Here is an 18,801-nt window from a genome sequence, read left to right as displayed (position 1 = left end):
ATTTTTTTCTGACACAGTTTAACTCTGAGATCTTCTTATATTTTATTACCATTTTTTTAAACTATAGTGAATAAACTGTATTAATGAATGAAATGTTCAAGGTGTCTGAATAAATGTTGGTTTGACTATATATTTAGATTCAGTCATTAAGAATTAATGGAGTGTAATTTATCCCCAATTTTTTTTATTTATTAAATGAAAGAAGGGGGTTAAGACATCAGCAACTGCGTTTACAGAAGAGTAGCTATCAGGACATCAAAGAATTCTTAATAATGAATTAGTGATGAAACGGATGAAAAAAGCTCTTTGTGGTTTTTAGCTCTCCTCTCTCTCTGTGCTACATAGAGTTCTGCAAGAACTATGACTCTTTCTTACTGAGTGATGTCATATCCTCAATTGAACAATGAAACTTAGGTCACAAAGAAACAACCCAGAATCAGTGTGTGCTGCCAAAAATAAAAAAGACAAAGTTACTGCTAACATTACTAATATGGATGTCTGGATAGCAGTGTCCCTTCAAAAGTCTTTTATATGGCCAGGTATTACTGTTGTATAATCTGATGCATAAAAACTACATATAATGTGTGCTACACAGTATATCCCTGTTATGATGTCATTTCCTGTGATTCCAACAGAGATTTATGGGAGAAGTGGTGAGTTGGCAACTTCCATGTTGGGCTATTTTTGTATGGACTGTCATTGCCAAGCATTACATCATTCTTAGGCCACTGCCGGCGGCGGATGCTCTGGTCTGATCTCAGATCTACAACAGGGGCTCACTGCTTACAGAACAACTTCTTTTACTTCATCATTACTCATGCTTATGGCAGCATCAGTTAGACTTTTTTTTCACAGTTAAAACTAAATAATGTCTGTTTATTTACTTGAAAATATGCTATTCAGGTACCCAATAATAATTTTATGGCATTTAGTATCTGATTTGCACTATTGCAAGTGATGCATTTGATTGCATTCACATCTGAAATGGAGAATCATATAAAGAGCATCTAAGTGTAATAAGTTGAGAGTATCCATGAAGTTTCCCTACCTTCTCCCTGGTGCATCTCCAGTTGTGTGCAGAGTCTTGGAGGGCTTTCATCTGAGCTCTAGCAACGCTGTACAAACGAGTCCACCGTTGGCTCAGTGAATGGACCGACTGAAAAGTAGTGTCTTTTATTGCAGGCTGATCAAACTGTGCTGCTTTTTCTTTCAGTCCATTAAGTACGTCTTCAAGACCCTGAACTTGTGACATAATTCTCTGTAGAAAAAAAATGGAAGCAATAGGAGATATTTAGAATAAATGCAACACCCATATCAAAATTAATGTTTTAGGAGTTAGGCAAGGAAAGAACTGCATAGTCACAGACCTGGTATAAACAAAGCTTGTCTTCAGCTTCTTGTTCAGAGTTTGCTTTGGCAGTTGTAAACTCAGTCATCCTCTTCTCAACTTCATTCATCTGCCTGATAACTTCATCTGTTTCATCTTGGAAGGATTTCCACTGAGTTATGCTTCTAACAAACAAACAAAGTAAATGTGTATGACTTCAAATCCAGTTGTAAAAAGGGTATAAACATCAATGCCTGTAAAATCATCATTGTTAATATGAATAAGGCAATACAAGGGTCTTGTGTGCCTTATTTTAAAACAATTTAGATGTCAAAACCTCATTAGCATTACCGTTGCAAGTTGTCGCGACGTTGTTTTAGCTGCTCAAAGACCTCTGTGCCCTTGCGATGAGATTCCTCACAATGTTGCTGGATTTGCTTAATTAGAGTAGGTCTCAAAATGTCACCCATTTGAGGCATTAGATCTTGCATTTCTTGCATCGTACATTTGACAGTTTGTTCCCGGCCTGTTGTATTTTCTAAGTCCTTGAGGTGGTCTGACATTTTCTCCAGGTCTACCTTATGTGGGGCCTGCTCAAGTAGAGCACCAGCTTCCTCAAACCACTGCTGGATGGATTGCAAGGAATGGTGGTATCTCTGAAGCAGGGACAGGGCAGACTGCAAGGCCAACTGAGGATAAACAGTTAAGAAGCATTAAGCTCACCTTCAGTATTTCATTACGGAGTCGGAAAACACAGGTTAACTGTCAGGAATTAATATTATCTTACCTGTTTGGTGGTAAAAGCTTGTTGAAGATCATCCTTCAGCTTTGGAATATCCATTAAATTGGTTTCAAAGAGTTTTGGAAATGGCTTTTGGTCATTGATGTACTTCTGTTTCTCTTCATTAGTTATATCTTCTAATACTCTAAACCTAGATTTCATTTCTTCTTGAAGTGCTGACAGTGACCTGACCTCCTCCTGCACAATCTCAATTTTTAATTCTTCAAATGTTAATGGACATCTCAATTGATCCCTAAGACCCTTGAGCCAGTCTATTGATACTTTAATATCAGTTTGAAAATCCTTATTTCCTAAAAAACCTCTCTCACATTCTTCTATGTGTGTATTAATCCTTTGCTTTAAAGAAAGAAGTTGCTCCTCCCTGAAGATAACCTGAGTCTTAAGGGTCTCTAAATCAAAGTGCTGGGTGAGGTCATCGGTTTGTGGTTTGAGACCCTCTGGATAGGAACTAACCACTTCAAGACATTTTGATAGGTTGTATAGTGTAGATAATCTATCTATGGCATCTGCCTCCCCATCTGAGTCAAGTTTGTCAAGCTTTTCCTTTAATCTAGTGATGCTATTGTCCATTTTCTCGATAACTGCTCGGTGGTCATTTAATATTTTCAATGTTTTCCGTAATTCTTTCATCTTACACTCTATCTGCTGGTTTAGACTGCCGTGAAGATAAACTAACTGGTCAGTGACTTCAGGAGCATATGGCTGACCCATGCTAAGGAAATCCTGAGTTCTACCTCTAAGATCTTTCATTCCCTGAAAGAGATTTGCAAGACCTTTTAGGAGATCTACATAATTGTTGTGCAATCTTTCTCCCTCTTCTAAACTTTGGTTGGCTGACTGCATCTCTAAACTATCACATTTCTTCTGAAGTTCCTTCAAAGCTTTTCGTGTGACATCAATGAGGGACTCAAACTCCCTGCGCTCCAAAAGCACTTGTTGGATCCTGTCACGTTTCTCTCTGATTAACAATAGCATGTCATTGTACTGTTGTGGAAGGCCATTGAGTTTCTCATCTAGGTAGCAGTGGTCAACCTCATTTAAGGTGGGAAGAATCTCCTGTCCTGCCCTTTGGACAATAAGCAAAAGGTTTTCATACTCTGAAGCATGATCAAGAAGCTGTTGGTATTCGGTCAACTGGTTCTGAAGGTCCTCATCATTCCCGCTCAGGTCAATAATTGGAAATGTAGCTACTTCTGTTTGTTTTAGCCACTCACAGATCCTGTCAAGGTCCACTTTAAAGTACTTCCGAATGACTAGCGCTTTCTCTAGATTCTGCAGATGTTCCGTGCTCTTTTGCAAGGAGGTTTCGAAGGTGACTTGCAACTCCTCCAGCTTCTGAAGGGTCTCCTTCTTTTCCTCCTCGGTTGCATCCTTTACTAATTCTCGTCCCTGTGTCCAAAGTGATGTGAGCTCCACCTGATATGCTCTTAGGCTGCTGGTAAAATTCTTACAAGTTGACACCTGCTTGTGCAGTACATTTGGTAGGAGCGCCACATGATCATCTGCAACAGCCCTCTGCTCTTGCTTCCTGATCCATTCAGCTGCCCTGTCGAGGGCTTGTAGGAACTGCGTTCGTTCTGTAAATACTTTACTAAGGCTTTTACGATAATGAGCTGCCTTAGTTCCAAGCAATTCTATTTCTGCCTGTGCTTCCTGGACCAAAGTCTGCAGTTTTCTCCTTTCATTAAGTCCTAGGCGATAGGAAAGGCTGTGGGCATCTGTCACGGCCTCTGCCAGAATCTTCTGCTTGGCCTCCAGTTCTGCACAAAAGCTCAAGTGATCAAACAGAAAGCTTTGGGCCAAATCTGGAGGGGGACTGGTCTTGAGAACCTCAGAGAGGGACGGTTGCTGCAACTCAGCCCATTCTTGTGCCTCCCGCAAATGGTCCTCAATTTGATTTAATTCTTCAAGTGTTTGGGCTGAATCTTGGATTTTCTGCTGGACAAGCAATTCCACCTGGGTCCAACGTTGCTCAAGGTAACCAACCTGCTCTTTAACCAGGTCTCTGTCTTCTAAGCTCAGACGAGGCAGGATTCCGTGCCTATTATTTCTCAGATCATCAAGCACACATCTCTGGTCCTGCAGGTCTGTGGACAGCTTCTTTAAGCCATCCAGACACTCAGCTGTGCTCTCAATATCTCCCCTAGAAAAGATTCAATATTTTTGTGAACAAAGAGAAGAATGAATGGCAAAAACATCTGAAGAACAACACATGGCAACTATCAAACATGAATATGTTGTGCAAAATCTGAAAGGGAATGTTGCATGCCTGGCCAATTGATCCCATTTCTTGGACAGCTGGTCAAACAACTCCTCCACCATACAAATGCAGTCATGATAGTCCCCGCTCCTCTGTAGATCCTCCTCTTTCTGTTCCAGCAGCTGTGCAGCTTGTCTGCCCAGATCCAGCCAAGCACAGCGTAAGCGCCCAACTTCCATAAGCTCGGGGGACTCCTGACCAGCCGTTAGCCTATTAATGCTTTCTCTCAGCTGGGTCAGCTCAACCTGCCTGGCGCGCATCTCCTGGATAAAGTCCTTTGTGGCATGAAATATGGGGTATTATTAATAAATGCTGCCTGTCTTTATTTGATTTCCTGCCAAATGGACAGCTCTGGATGACACCCTCTGTCACTGGCAGAGAGTGAGCTTTGAGGTAATTGGGGTTTTCATTCAATCTATTGTTGACAATTCTCAGCACATCCAGAGATGGTAATATGTGCTATTTTTCACACACAATGAAGGGGTCTGCCTGGACGCTGTTATTACAGGCACTGACAAATCAATTCACACATCCATAATTACACCCAGACGAGTAATCTGGGGAGAAATCTTTATTAATGAATGAAGCTTCCTGCCAGGAAATGTAACAGAGGCCAAAGATCAGCAGAGCTTTCAGCAATACATAATAGACTGCATCTGATTAACTGATAGATATCGTACAAAACTTGTGCATAAGGTATTAATGTAATTTTTATATTAAATTTGCAGTAGTGTTTCAGAAAAATCTCATAAAACACATGCTTCATATTTTGCTGTCTTCAAATGGATTTCATTTGGACACAAAGCTGTCACTTACCTGAGCCTGGTCCAGCTGGTTCTGAGCAACCTTTGGCTCGAGTTCAGCTGGCCTCCTTAACATGCTCTGGAGAAGTTGTTCAGATTCAAGAAGATGACATTCAAGGTTGGAACGAAAGTCCTTGATCTCTCTCCAGTTGTCTGTTAGTTCTTGAGATTCCAGCATCCTCTCCTCAATCTGTATTGGTGTAAAACATCTCTAAACATTTTCCAACCAAATATAATATGTTTATGATGGATTTTAATATTTTAAAGTGAAATTCAAATAAAAACCTACAGAAATATGATTTGAAAAGTCGAAAAAATTGTTTATAATGGCATAGTAAAAAGGTTTTAGAGGTTTAATGTGATTTTCGTATAACAAAGAGAAAAAAAATGAAATGTGTAAGCCTTAATAAAAATCAAACCCTTAGACATAAAAGTATGGAGCACCTAAAGGAACATGGTCATGGGAAAAAAAATTAGATAGGAGGAAAAATTATTTTTAAATACTTCGCATTTACTCGCAAATCTTTTGCGTTCCCCGGAAACACTGCATTTGCTCGCAAAACTTTTGCGTTCCCCTGAGAAACTTTGTTCACTCACACATCTTTTTCATTTTCTCGTAAAAAGATTTTGTGTTTTCTCACCAAAGTGCTGTCTTCCCCTGAGAAGTTTTGCAAACAAATGCAAAGTTTCTTTCTCTGGGGAATGCAAAAATTTAGAAAGCGAATGCAAAAGCATTGAGATATAATTTTTTTCTCTCATCACCATGTTCATTTATATATAGTTCTGTATAAAACTGCCCATAGTAGAAGAACATTAGAACATCAATGTATTCTTGAAAGTCCCTCACCTGAAGTTTGACCTGCTGTATCTCAGCAGCCGTCTCTCGTACTTTCTCATCAGAAAGATCACAAGTAGAGCACACCAGCTGCAAATAGGTACTAGCCTGCTCCTGAAGAGTTCGTTCCTGCTTCATCTGATGAGACATTTAAGAGCCCCTCAGAAACCAAATCAGGTACAGTTGATTGTATATAGAGTCTGGCTTTCTTTATCTTCACTGTGCAGTAAAGCCACTTTTGTGTAGATACACAAAGCAACCTAAAAATCTATACCTGTGTTAGCGCCTCCTGTAGGCAGAGTGGTGCATGCGCAGGAATCTGTATCTCCTCTTGTACATTTGAAAGCCATGTCTGACACTGTTGCAATGTATCCCGCAGACTTACATGCTTCTGCAGTTCCCGATCCAGACTCTGATACACCTGCACAAACAGACAGAAGAGTTTGCTTCAAGACTTGAAATAACCACACTGCATGTTGTGGCCAACAGTTATTGGCTAAAATTGAAACAACACCACCTCTACAGGAGTCAAAACTGAGCCAATTCATATTACAGCGTTTAAATTTTGCACATCAAAGGGTATTTTAAGTAATCCTTAGCTGTATAAAACAGGAACAGCATGACTCTGACATATTTGAGGAGCAAAACGGCGAATGACATGAGTGGGGCATACGGTTAACCATGCTAAATCGGGTCAACATAAAGCAAAGTCCATTTGACAGGTGTTGAATGCTCTGGCATCCCTAATCCCATGAGCAGAAAAGCTGACGCTGATTGACATTCTTAATTCACAAGCCCTCGCGGGGGGCAGGCAACGACAGGCTTGCTTTGGCAGACGGCTGGAGTTGGCAGAGCAAATGCAGACTGTGGGACTCATTGACCAGATTGCCAGGTGGCAGGATTTACCGGATGGCATTGTTCTGGCAAGGTTGGCACAAGATGTTGGTACGGGGTATAAACTAGAAAACCAGAAGGGAGGGGTTTTATCAATGTCTCGACTTGTTTTGACGGAATTGGACTTGATGGGCAAAATAAAACTGGCATGGGGAAAGGGGCGAGGTATTAATAGACTGGGTGGTTTGCTCAGAGAGTGACTGAGCAGGCAATGTGTCAGATGGCAGAGAGTATTTGCCATATTAGGGGTGTGTGTGATTAGGGTTCTTAGAGGAAAGCAGGTGGCAGCTTTTGGTGGGATACTGCAAGAGCTAGAGTAGGGGGGAAATGGTGATTTGCAAAGGGGGGGGTATGTACTCACTTTCATTGCCGTGGGCTTTAATGATATGCTTTCATGGAGAAATGATTTCTTAGTGCCTCCTGATGGGTCTCCTTGTAATGACACTGGCATGCAGAAGTCAAAATGTCAAGAACATTTTATTTCCAGACGTCTTATTGGTTTATTGACTGCCTGGTAAGAGTTGTTTAATCTGATTTAAAGACAAGTACACTGAGAGGAGGATTTTGTCAGAACTTTACTTGGTCCTGTGCAACTAGGAAGCCAAGCAGGGTGGATTAAAATAATCAAGAGGTTCTGGAAGAGTGGCAGTAAGTTGGCACATGTGAGCTTGCTGCTGGAACAATATTTTGATGTGAGCAGAGGGACAATACACAGTGACAATGCACAATGAACGGAAATCGTTGGAGGCATTATTTATCTTGGAGGCATCATTTATGTCATTTGAAATGCAGTGGACTTATATATTTAAAATATGAAACTCACTTACAGAAGGCTGCTTTCAATTTCAAATGCTGACTCTTTGTTTGTGAAGAGTGCTCGCGCATGCGGCTGTACGCGACTCCGTGTAGTGGTTTAATGTACTTGCGTCTCAAAATGGTTTTATGACACAAAATTAAAGTAAACACAGCCAGTTATGTCTTAAGGGATTAAATGGACAGTACAAACCACATTACTTATATTTCAAAAGACATCCGTACATGAATTCAACTTATTAGGTCTCCCGCTGTCTGTGATGTAACAATCAAACGACAATAAACATGAGAAAGAAAACATTCAGATAATCTTAAATACTGAAAGCACTCTTTGTTTATTGTTTGTAATATGTTTCGTTGCTCCTCTTTATTATGTGCTACTTGCTTGTATGTTTTGAAGTTATACTATTAGTTTAAAATTCTTAACATACAATTGTTTTAATTCATTCTTTTCAATTTGTAATTATTATAAAAAGTAGGCCTACTTATAATTACTTATGTAAGGATATGTAAATGTAAGGATTTTAAGGTTTTTAAGTCGTTAAACTAATTAATTAATAATAAAAAAAAGTAGATGAAGAATCATTTTGGAATCAGATCATGACTCCCAGAATCGGAATCAGATCGGATCGCAAAGTGACTAAAGATTTCCACCCCTAATATATATATTTTAGGGTTGTAACGGTGCATGCATTCGTCCCGAACCATATGGTACGGACTTCACGGTTTAGTTCATGCAGTTAAATGACGAATACTGTCAGTCATAGGCGATTCACACTCCAAACCAGAACGGGGCGTGCACGGTAATGCAACGCTGTTTGCTAAATGCCACAACAGAAAAAAACACAGAAGAAGAAGAAGAACAGACTATCTAGATATGTGTGTAATCTCTCAACCAGTGTTTCAACCGCAGAAAATCATCAATAGCTTGAGAATAATATCTCACGTAGCATTACATTTACCTCAGGCAAGTCATTTAGTCCACAGCATATTAGTTCACTAGAGAAATTAACCTTAGATGGGAGCATTTCCCTAAATATATGCACTATATTAGCTTATATATTCATTATATTTACTTCACCTGATCGTAATGTCTTAATTATTTAATATATGTTTAAATAAATTTGTCATGAAAACAAGTTATGGCAGTAACTGTGTAAATGATTATATTTCAAAAATGAATTGGAATCTGGAATCTTGGGCTCTGTTGTTTATTGAAACCTTTAATATTATAGCAACATGCAAGTAAGGGCTCCTTATATAGTTTACAGCATTAGCTGAGATAGATTATTTTAAAATGTTAATGTTAATTTAATTTATTTATAATTTAATGTATTTAAATAACCACTGTTTAATAAAAAAAAAAAAAAAAAAAAAAAAAGCAGTTTTATGTTTAGTTTTCTTACCTTTACACCCCTAATATATATATATATATATATATATATATATATATATATATATATATATATATATATATATATATATCTCACACACACACACACACACACACACACACATGTTTGCACAATAAACATCGGCACAATGCTGGTCTTGTACTTCTTTGTGGCCAAGTAAACTCACACGCTGGGCAGTGCTGCAGATGGCAGAGTAGCTGTCTCTTGCTCCCTGCTGGTGGTTCTGAATTTGCTGGCGAAGCCGAGCCTGGAGGCGCTCACTGCAGCCGGACAACAGCTCCTCTCCCTTTTCCTTTAGTGTAGCCAAACGCTCCTCAAAACCTGCTATCTCCTCCATAATAGCCTGAGATGAGACAATATGTGCAAACATAAATTTAACACAAAAGATCCTCTTAGTAGCAGCTTTAAATATTCTTGAGAAAACTGATATTAGCAGGAACTCGACATTATGATTTCGTTATGCATTAATTTTCATATGTGGGTAAACAAAGTGCAGACGTCTGATTGGTTGTTTAATGGGTTGTGCTTTTCTGTGAAGCTTTGTGATTTATCACCTTATGTCTGGCTAGCTGCTGAGTGGCAGCTTCCAGGCCACCGCTTGATGACGGGTCAGGAGTCACCATCCTGCTGGACATCTGCAACAGCCAACGCTCAATTTCCTGTAGATCTTTGTGGTAAGCTTCCTGTTTCTTCACCTGGCCCTCCAATCTGTGAACATGGGTCTAAGGAAATACATTTAAATCACAGAAATGTTCAAGACATTAGTAAGCACTCAAATTAAAGCACCTATATAAACACACAGCTGGAAACCCTTGTGCACATAAAGAGCTTCTGACAGCTGCAAGCACGAGATGAAAGACGTGAGATTTGAAAGTGAGTATTCATGGCACTGATTGCAGGGTTAATGGATGCCATCTTTGAGGAAATAGCACATTAAAACCTCCAAATTAATATTCAAAACATTACAGAAGAAATAATCTACATTTTTGTAGCATTTTGTTTAATTTACAATTTAGATTTAAATGATTCTATATGAATATGACTGTTAGTTTTCCGAATTGCTGAAAACAAGCATTGATATGTAAATGTGGCAGGTCATACATTAATGCTCTGAAATCATTGCATTTTCCATGTTATGTTGCATTTAAATGATTGCAGTATTTTGTAGTCATTATGAGCTCACCCTTGCTGAGCCACACAGCTCCTGGTAGTCTGCCTGTAGTCTGGTCATGTTGTCTGTGATGGAAGGGGAGTGAAGGAGGGTCAGCAGACTTTCTCCTTTCTCTAGCACAAAGCTCAAGGCAGAATCACGGGATAGCAACGAATGCTCCGCAGCCTGGACACAATAGAACAATGAATACCGATACAGAGATATACACTGGGCAGTCTGTGGGGTAGGATTTTAAAGTCCCCCTGTAATCAATAGTTTTATCCCTTAAAACTCATCTTTGATCACCAAAATGACATATTTAAACATTTTTTTCCTGTGAAAAAAAAAACTTCATGCCTTAAAATAGCTTGAATGTAACTACACCCTTGCTTCATTTAGTATATGCAGATCTATGAATATGCTAATTAGTCTCGCCTTCACTCACTCGCACGAGCTCAGAGATCCACTCGGTCAACTTTCTGAGGTAGACGCACCAGAATGGTATCTCTTTTTACAACGTCAGACACTCCAGATTTTCCTGCTTCAGAGCAGTCAAGGTTAATGATATGCTAAATACGTTGAAGTGATTGGTTACAAGGTAGTTTGTGACGTCACGTCACGTTTTTGAAACGTCTTTAAATCACAACAGTTTTAAACATTACTCAGCAATGGTGTTGGCTAAAAGCATATTAAAACACGACATAGACATATAAACAACATTAAAAACTTGATTTTCACCACAGGGGGACTTTAATACTTTTATTCAGCAAGGACACATTAAAAATGCATCATGGTTTCCACAAAAAAATTAAGAGGTACTACAGTTTTCAACATTGATAATAAGAATAAATGTTTCCTGAGCACTAAATCAACATTTTAGAATGATTTCTGAAGGATCATGTGACACTTAAGACTGGAGTAATGGTGCTGAAAATTCAGCTTTGCATCACAGGAATAAATTACATTTTAAAGTATATTAAAATAGAAAACATTTCCTATAAATTGTAATAATATTGCACACTATTACTGTTTTAATTGTATTTTCGATCAAACATATATATATATATATATATATATATATATATATACACACATTTGTTGATGGAGTTAGTAACAACTACATATTTCATATCTGTTGAAAACTGTAAAACAATTTGCATACCTTGTACTTGGCCAGCTGGGCTTTTCTCTGGTAAAGTTCTGCTTTAGGTTCAACAGTAGAGCTGAGCAGAGCTCGAGTCTCCCTAAGCCACTGCATTTGGCCTTTGTAGCGCTCTTGGAAATCTTTATAGAGCACAATGCTCCTTTCCAGGGTTGCATGCTCCTCCCGTAGCCCCAGAATAAGCTCTTCGAGCTGTGATCGCCCTGTTTGCACTTCTCTCTCTAGCCTGGATGCTCCAGAGTCATCCAAGAAGGAAACGGCCAGCTCTGTAGTCTCTCGGAGTGTTTTAAGCAAGCTGTGACCTTGATCCATCTCCCCCTGTAGAGACTGCGGAGTGAGAGAATCTTTTAAACAACGAATGAAAGGGTACAAAAAGAACGACAATAACAAACAAACAAAAATCAATAATTTAATGAGCCACAGGAAAGATATTTATGCCTTCCCCAGTGTGCAACCAAAACATGTACAGTATTTCCTGTTCCTGACAGCTTCTGATCCCTGTATTCATGTAGAGCTTCAGCACTCCTCTGAAGTGGACTTTTCTGATGGGTACTTTGAAGCCTGTCGGGCTCCTGACACCTGTGTGCGGAGACCCGGTGAGGCCCCGGACAGAGATATGAGAGGAAGACCCAATTACCCAGGCCTTAAATGGGCCTGCCGCAGCGGGGTTTCCCCGGCAACGACCGCACTCAACCCCTCCTACTCCTTTACCTTTAAGCGGGAAGCTTCTCTATATGATATCAGCCTGTTGTCTCTAAAAAGAAAACTACATGAGAGGCCGCTGGCTGTACAGCAGGATCTGGAGCTACTGCTGTGGTACTGACAGGGAAATGAACCCCAGTGTTTTAATGATGATCTCCACACACAAATAAGGAAATGAGAATTTAGTGATGCAGAGAGGTGTAGGATGCAAGGATAATTGGGCCAAGAAATATGATCTGGCCATAGAAGCGCACACTTAATTGGCTGTTTATTAATTCACAAATATATGCGTCTATACCGCTGTCGTTTAATGGAGTGGGTGTTCATACAGTAGTACACAGATAGTTTCTCTATGTCAATTTGCTATTAGTGTCTATGTTGCACCATTGATCTCAACATGGATTAAACGAGCCAATTCAGTAGTATAGATATGCATATGTGTGTAAAGGAAGAGAGTGTTATGTGATGTTGAAGCTGCAAGGGCATTGCATCAATTACACAGTCTGTGCCAGCAGGTTCCACAGACAAACCGCTCCTTCATCTCAGCTATCACAGTGGGGGAGTGCGTGAAGTGGCTGTGTGCGCGCGTGCACGTAGGGTGCGATCGCACTAAAGCTTTCTTTTGCTTTGTGTAGTAGACATATTGATCATATCCTTAAGAAGACAAAGAGACTTGTACATGTGCACACACATAACACACACTGGCTCTTACGATCTCAAATATGAGTGCAAAACTGTGCCAGGCCCACTGAGAGTCCTAGTCTGTGGTGTGTGTCTGTGTAATTTTATCAGGCCAAATCAATAGCTGTTAAACCACAGGATAAAAAGGGTTGACAGTTTCATCTGTCCATCTGTTCCTTCAATTCTAAAAATAAAAAATAAAATCCTGTACAAGCGTTTATCTATATTTGCAGAATTAAAATGATGCATTAGTTTAGGCTGAATATACTGTGTGTGTGAGTATCTATATATATATATATATCTATATATATCTATATATCTATCTATATATATATCTATATATATATATATATATATATATATATATATATATATATATATATCTATCTATCTATATATATATATATATATATATATATATATATATAAAATATGTATGTATGTGTATATATATATATATATATATATATATATATATATATATATATATATATATATATATATATATATATATACATACTATATAAATACTGTATATATATGAACATGTTAATATTGGTGTTTTCACTATGACATACCTCTAGCCTCTTCATCTTTTTTTCCATTGTAATGCGATCAAGAGCCTCTGTCCTTTCGGTAATGATTTTAAAATTTTTCCTTGCTGCACTCAGCCAATCAGAGAAGGTCCTGAGGGCATTTTGAGCCTCTGTGATGTTCTGCATCTCTTCCTGGAGCTGTTTGAGGGTCTCCTGAATGACGGAAGGATAAATCAAAAGGCTCATTGTCAAGAATGCTCGCAATTCTGTCTCATCAGCATGAAGGGTTTTGATTGATCTAATGCCGCACACTCGCTAGCATTCACTGCTGGGGGCTTGAGGCTAAGCTATTTTGCCGCATTCTTCTCTTGACATTCAGATCCCTCATGCACGTGGCACCAATTAACGCTTTTGCGCTGTGCTGCGCGCACACCTATCTGCAGAGACGTAATAGCTCTTGACTGCAGTGCATGTGGCGGCCTGTTGTTTCTCACAGAATAATTACACGCTCTCTTCAGTGTCGCAGCCAGGGTGTGTGTGCATGTTAGAGAAGTGGGCAGGAAGGAGAGGTGTTACAGCAAGTGTTAAAAACAATTCTGCTGCTGCCACAGAAGCAACATCACCGACTGATGGGCAAGATTGGGTCCTATATTGTTTAATTACAAGCTAAGGTCTCAATGTGGGCGAGACATTGATTTTTCCAGCGTTTAAGGTTTTTTTTTTGCCATCACAGAGGGTCACAGGAGCTGGTTTACCAGGCTGGATAGCTTCCAATGTTTAGACGGATGAGAAATTAGACTCATCAGTGTGCTTTGGCAGCAAAGTGAGAGGTGAGCCAATGACGCCAGGCTCCATTAAAAGAAACATAATTGAGACCGAAAATTTAATTGAACTAAAAACTTTCCATAATTTACTGACAAAAATTTATTAATAATAATAATAATATTGATAAAAATTACAATAATTTTGAGGTTAATAACAAGATGGGAAGAAAAAGGGAGAAAATATGCAAATAGCTGAAAAAAAAAGGTTCAGGAGAGAGCAGTGTTATTTTAGTATTATTTTTTATATATATTATTATATAATTTAGTTAGATTACAGATCTCGCCCCCATTTACTACCATAGTAGAAAAAATAAATACTATGGTAGTCAATGGGGGGCAAGATCTATTTGGTTACTGACATTCTTCCAAATATCTTCTTTTGTGTTCAGCAGAACAAAGAAATTCATACAGGTTTAGAACAACTTGAGGGTGAGCAAATTATGACAGAATTTTCATTTTTGGGTGAACTATCCCTTTAAGAATTGTTTATTTATAAAGGATGACTTGCCTGTATCTGTAGGAGCAAGGCATGGTAGCGAGCAGTGAGCTGGGTAACCCTGGTACTGATCCGACCACTGACATGAGCATCCTCTACGACTTGCTGTGCAAGAGCACTTAGACCTTCCACCTCGGCCTGACGGTGAGCAGCCTCAGTCTGCCACCGCTGAAAAGAGGGAATGAAAGGAAATGTCAATTACATACAGAACACGAAACCAGAGTACAGTATTTCTGTAATCATCAGGCATAATTATAATACAACGTACCTTCAGGTGTTGTAGCTGGGCCTCCTTTGCAGTGACATCAGAGCGACGGTGGTTCCTCACCTTAACTTTGAGCTCCATGTCAACCAGCCACTGGTCTAAGCTTTGGAATAAACCTTCTAGTTGCTGAACTCTTGTGAGGGCCTGCTCTACCTGGACTTTGGTCTCGCCAAGGCGGTCTTGGTACCCCTGCCATTCTGTCTGTGCTGTTTCCAGGGCCCGATCCTCAATTTGAGGGGCGCCCCAAGGAATGACTCTTTCCCGACTGGCAAGAACTGAACTGAGCAAGTTATGTCCCTTAGGGCAATGAGACTGGAGCATCTGGTGATGTTATTAGACAGAAAGAATAAAAGTTAAACATTGGGTGGTGCCAAATATTTTTGCCTATAATATTAAATTCAGAATATATCACAGTTATAATAACCTGCAGTTCTTTTAATGTGTTCTCCAGAGCATTTACATCTTCATCTAGGGGTGAGAGGAGGGCCAAACTGCTCTGCTCTTGCTCTAGCCAGTCTTCAAACATGTGCAGCCCTCGCTGGTACTCTTGATGGAGAAGAACCAATTCTTCAGCCTTACTGACAGCAGCCTGAAACACCAGTAGAGTATATTATTACAAAAGCTATTCCATGAGAAGCATAACAAAGTGCAACACTTTTTAGCTGCTTGGTTTCTGGAAGTATTTTTTCCATTCATTTTCTCAGTTGGGATTTTAAATAATTATTCGATAAAAGGTATTGAGCCACAAACCACACCAACTAGATCCATAATGACACAACGTTACAAACTTTGATTTGGTTAAGAAAAGGATTTGAAAACTGTAAAAAGACATGTGTCCTTAAAGTCTTTAATGAGGAAATTAATATAGTTTTAAGAAGTATTGTGAATTATATAAGTGAATAAGAAACAACGATACAATATTAAATTATTTATTTTTAGTAATTTATTATTTATATATAATCTATATATTTTATATTCATGTATTTTAAGTATACTGGAAAATTTATTGGAAAATATTCATATATAATTCAATGTAGTTCACATATATAGTTAATGTGCATTGCAATGCTTCATGTGAGTGGGAGGTCACTGCTGAGCTCTTTGGCCTCAAATTCTGTTTCCATGGTAACAACAACTTCTCTGATTGTTGAATGATCTTAATAAATGATGTAGCACTTCACTTGGAATTTGGCTATTAAAGCTGTTTTTAAAATGAAGCTGAAATCATACTGAACTACGGGAACATATATCATAGCTCAGCAACATCAGAGCTCTTGTCTTAAAAGATTTATATGTAATTGTAAAAAATCAATTTCTCTATGGAGAAAATGAATAGGATTTTCAATTGCAGAACTCTACTGTTGCACAATTTCATGGACTCCTTTGTCTACGGTCTACAGTTTGACGTTCATACCTTGGCTTTATCTTTGATGGTTGTATATCTCTCACTGAGTTTCTGGATCTCCTGTTGAGTGGCTGTATGTTCAGTCATGTTGGAACCCTTGGTAGCAATGGTCTCTAAAGGGCTAGAGTGGCTAAGAACTTCCTCATAGAGGAGCTGTACAGAACAAAGCAATTAAAGCAATTAATACTTTTAGGTTACAATTTCTGGTAAACTATAAGAATATACAACAGTTACCTATTAATAAATACAGTATAAAATTATATTATATTAAATATATATATATATATTAATATTATATTATATGTAAGTATGTAATATAGCCAAAGTATTGTTATTCTCTGAGCTTAATAAATCCTATGAAAAGTATCATTTGCCTTGGCACGGCCTAGATTGGCTGTCTTGTCCCTCATTTCAGCATAGTGTTTGTCTGAGTTTCCAAGGCTCTCTTCTACACGCTCCATCCAGCACTCAAACTGACTGACATCCTCTTGGTAACTGGTCCAGTGTGACAAGGCACCTTCCAGCTGGCTGTAAATGCAATACATAAACAAGACATCTACAACTTCCACACAGACATCTGAAAAGCAAATACCTCAGGAAATTCTCAGACAAAAGCCTTGACTTGAGGTCTAACAGAATAAATAAACAGACTGATGGAGAGAAAGATTTATGACCTTTTGCACTGTATGGATGTTGATAAGAGTGATTCCCAGGAGTCTTTGAGATCTTGAATCTGCTTGCGAACCACTGGTACTCCCTCAGCTGATGTGTTCCTCTGGACAGATTCCCCTCTGGTGATAAGCATCTTCAGTTGGATTTCTCTCCCCTGACAAGCTGTCAGTAAAGCCTGGAATCAATCAGAAATACTGTTACATGTATAACTTGCAAACTAATTTATGAGAGACAAAATTGCTTAGAAGGTTGTCCTTAGTATTAGCAACATCTGCAAAACTGTACTATAAAATGTGTATAATAAATGACAATGTACCTCGAGTTGGCCCATTCTGGATATAAGCACATTCTTGTCAGATGTGGGGCATCTGCAGGTCTTGAGGACCTGTTGGGACTCGGAAACCCAGTTCTGAAGTTCCTGAAGGCCCTGTGAGAAAAGCTGATGCTCCCCTACCACTCGTTCTACCCTTGACACCTTCTCCTGCAGAAAGCGGGTGAGAGAAATCAAGACTAGAGTGAAAGACTAGAAAATTAGGTCTACTTTTTCCATGCAAGTGATAAGTAAATTTTGGAATGCACTATACATTGATGCAAATATTGTTTACCAGCCAATATTACAGATTTGTTAGTTGGATATTTAATCATGCTGCTCATTTGCTCTATTTCTACATTTGTGACCAGTGCTGGAAAAATTAGGAAAAATTTATGAAGCAAGCAATCAAACAAAGCACAAAATCAGGAGACAAAACTTAACTGAATTCAAATAACTGAGAACAGAAACGCACAAATACAGCAAATAACTCCCTCTCCAAAATTTAAAGCATATCATCATGATATGTACACTAGAGAAAGTGGACACTCAAAACCAAACTCTCTCAGATTGCCCAGATTCCAGACAAGCCTGTAAGCCTTATCTGATTTGTGATGCAGCCTGGAATCATAATCGCAGCGCGTTCATTCATTTGGCCAGAGGAGGGCTGGTCCCCCGACTGATGGAGTTTTTTGGTTCCTTGCCACTGTCGCATTTGGCTTGCTTAGTTGGGGACAGCAATATTATTGATTTGATTGCACTGAACTGAACTGAACTGAGCTGGATGATGACATCACTATTTTCTCGAGAGCTGCTTTATAGCTAAACTGAACTCATTTCATAATTGATGAACTTTATGGAGTCGTAACACTGAACTGACAATTAGCTGAACAATGACACTATTGTCTTTTTATAGCTGCTTTATGTCAGAATTGAATTCTGTTTGCAACATTGATTATTACTTTCCTGTTTATTACTGTAAAGCTGCTTTAAAACAATCTGTATTGTATACAGCGCTATATAAATAAACGTAAGGTGACTTGACTTGTAACTAGGAGTTAAATAAACAATAAAAACTTTAAAGCATATAGTAATACTAATACTATTGCTGTTATAATATTGAGCTCATAATCAAATCACAATCAGTGGTGATAATAAACAAGCAAGCACAGGTCTGATGAGGTAAACAGACAGGTAGAGGAGGTTACCTTAATCAGGTTGCTCAGGGCCAAGTAGCATGCAGCTAGCTGGCAGACGCGATGCACAAAGCTCTTCCCAGCACCCTGACCATCCCAGAGCCCATGTGCTCGCCCTCTCAGCCCTGCCAGTTCAGACTCTCTGGAGCGCATCTCCTCCAGCAACGTCTGAGGGTGTGCAATCAGGGGTCACAAGGCAAGCAGGGGTTATAGGACAATAAAAATGAATGTTCATGCCATGAAAGACCACACT

At 39.0% G+C, this 18,801-nt stretch overlaps 1 protein-coding gene across 3 annotated transcripts in view; it reads right to left on the bottom strand.

Moving 5' to 3' along the window:
• The window catches only part of syne1a (spectrin repeat containing, nuclear envelope 1a), a 160,053-nt gene that overhangs the window by 50,506 nt on the left and 90,746 nt on the right, over positions 1 to 18,801 (bottom strand). For all 3 annotated transcript variants that reach the window (XM_048206457.1, XM_048206455.1, XM_048206456.1), the window contains 21 exons: positions 18,561 to 18,716; positions 17,359 to 17,523; positions 17,045 to 17,217; positions 16,745 to 16,898; positions 16,380 to 16,523; positions 15,390 to 15,554; positions 14,969 to 15,286; positions 14,713 to 14,868; positions 13,423 to 13,593; positions 11,462 to 11,788; positions 10,333 to 10,485; positions 9,704 to 9,871; positions 9,316 to 9,492; positions 6,302 to 6,448; positions 6,040 to 6,165; positions 5,206 to 5,382; positions 4,399 to 4,664; positions 2,115 to 4,272; positions 1,679 to 2,016; positions 1,368 to 1,512; positions 1,049 to 1,258 (listed from right to left, as the gene is read on the bottom strand). In XM_048206457.1, coding sequence (XP_048062414.1) covers positions 1,049 to 1,258; positions 1,368 to 1,512; positions 1,679 to 2,016; positions 2,115 to 4,272; positions 4,399 to 4,664; positions 5,206 to 5,382; positions 6,040 to 6,165; positions 6,302 to 6,448; positions 9,316 to 9,492; positions 9,704 to 9,871; positions 10,333 to 10,485; positions 11,462 to 11,788; positions 13,423 to 13,593; positions 14,713 to 14,868; positions 14,969 to 15,286; positions 15,390 to 15,554; positions 16,380 to 16,523; positions 16,745 to 16,898; positions 17,045 to 17,217; positions 17,359 to 17,523; positions 18,561 to 18,716 — 5,994 coding nt within the window. The remainder of the gene's footprint in view (positions 1 to 1,048; positions 1,259 to 1,367; positions 1,513 to 1,678; positions 2,017 to 2,114; positions 4,273 to 4,398; positions 4,665 to 5,205; positions 5,383 to 6,039; positions 6,166 to 6,301; positions 6,449 to 9,315; positions 9,493 to 9,703; positions 9,872 to 10,332; positions 10,486 to 11,461; positions 11,789 to 13,422; positions 13,594 to 14,712; positions 14,869 to 14,968; positions 15,287 to 15,389; positions 15,555 to 16,379; positions 16,524 to 16,744; positions 16,899 to 17,044; positions 17,218 to 17,358; positions 17,524 to 18,560; positions 18,717 to 18,801) is intronic.

This window comes from Megalobrama amblycephala, linkage group LG11 (assembly GCF_018812025.1).
Source record: "Megalobrama amblycephala isolate DHTTF-2021 linkage group LG11, ASM1881202v1, whole genome shotgun sequence".
NCBI lineage: Eukaryota > Metazoa > Chordata > Actinopteri > Cypriniformes > Xenocyprididae > Megalobrama > Megalobrama amblycephala.
The sequence above is the reverse complement of the archived record's forward strand: the minus strand, read 5'-3'. Positions and strand labels throughout refer to the sequence as shown.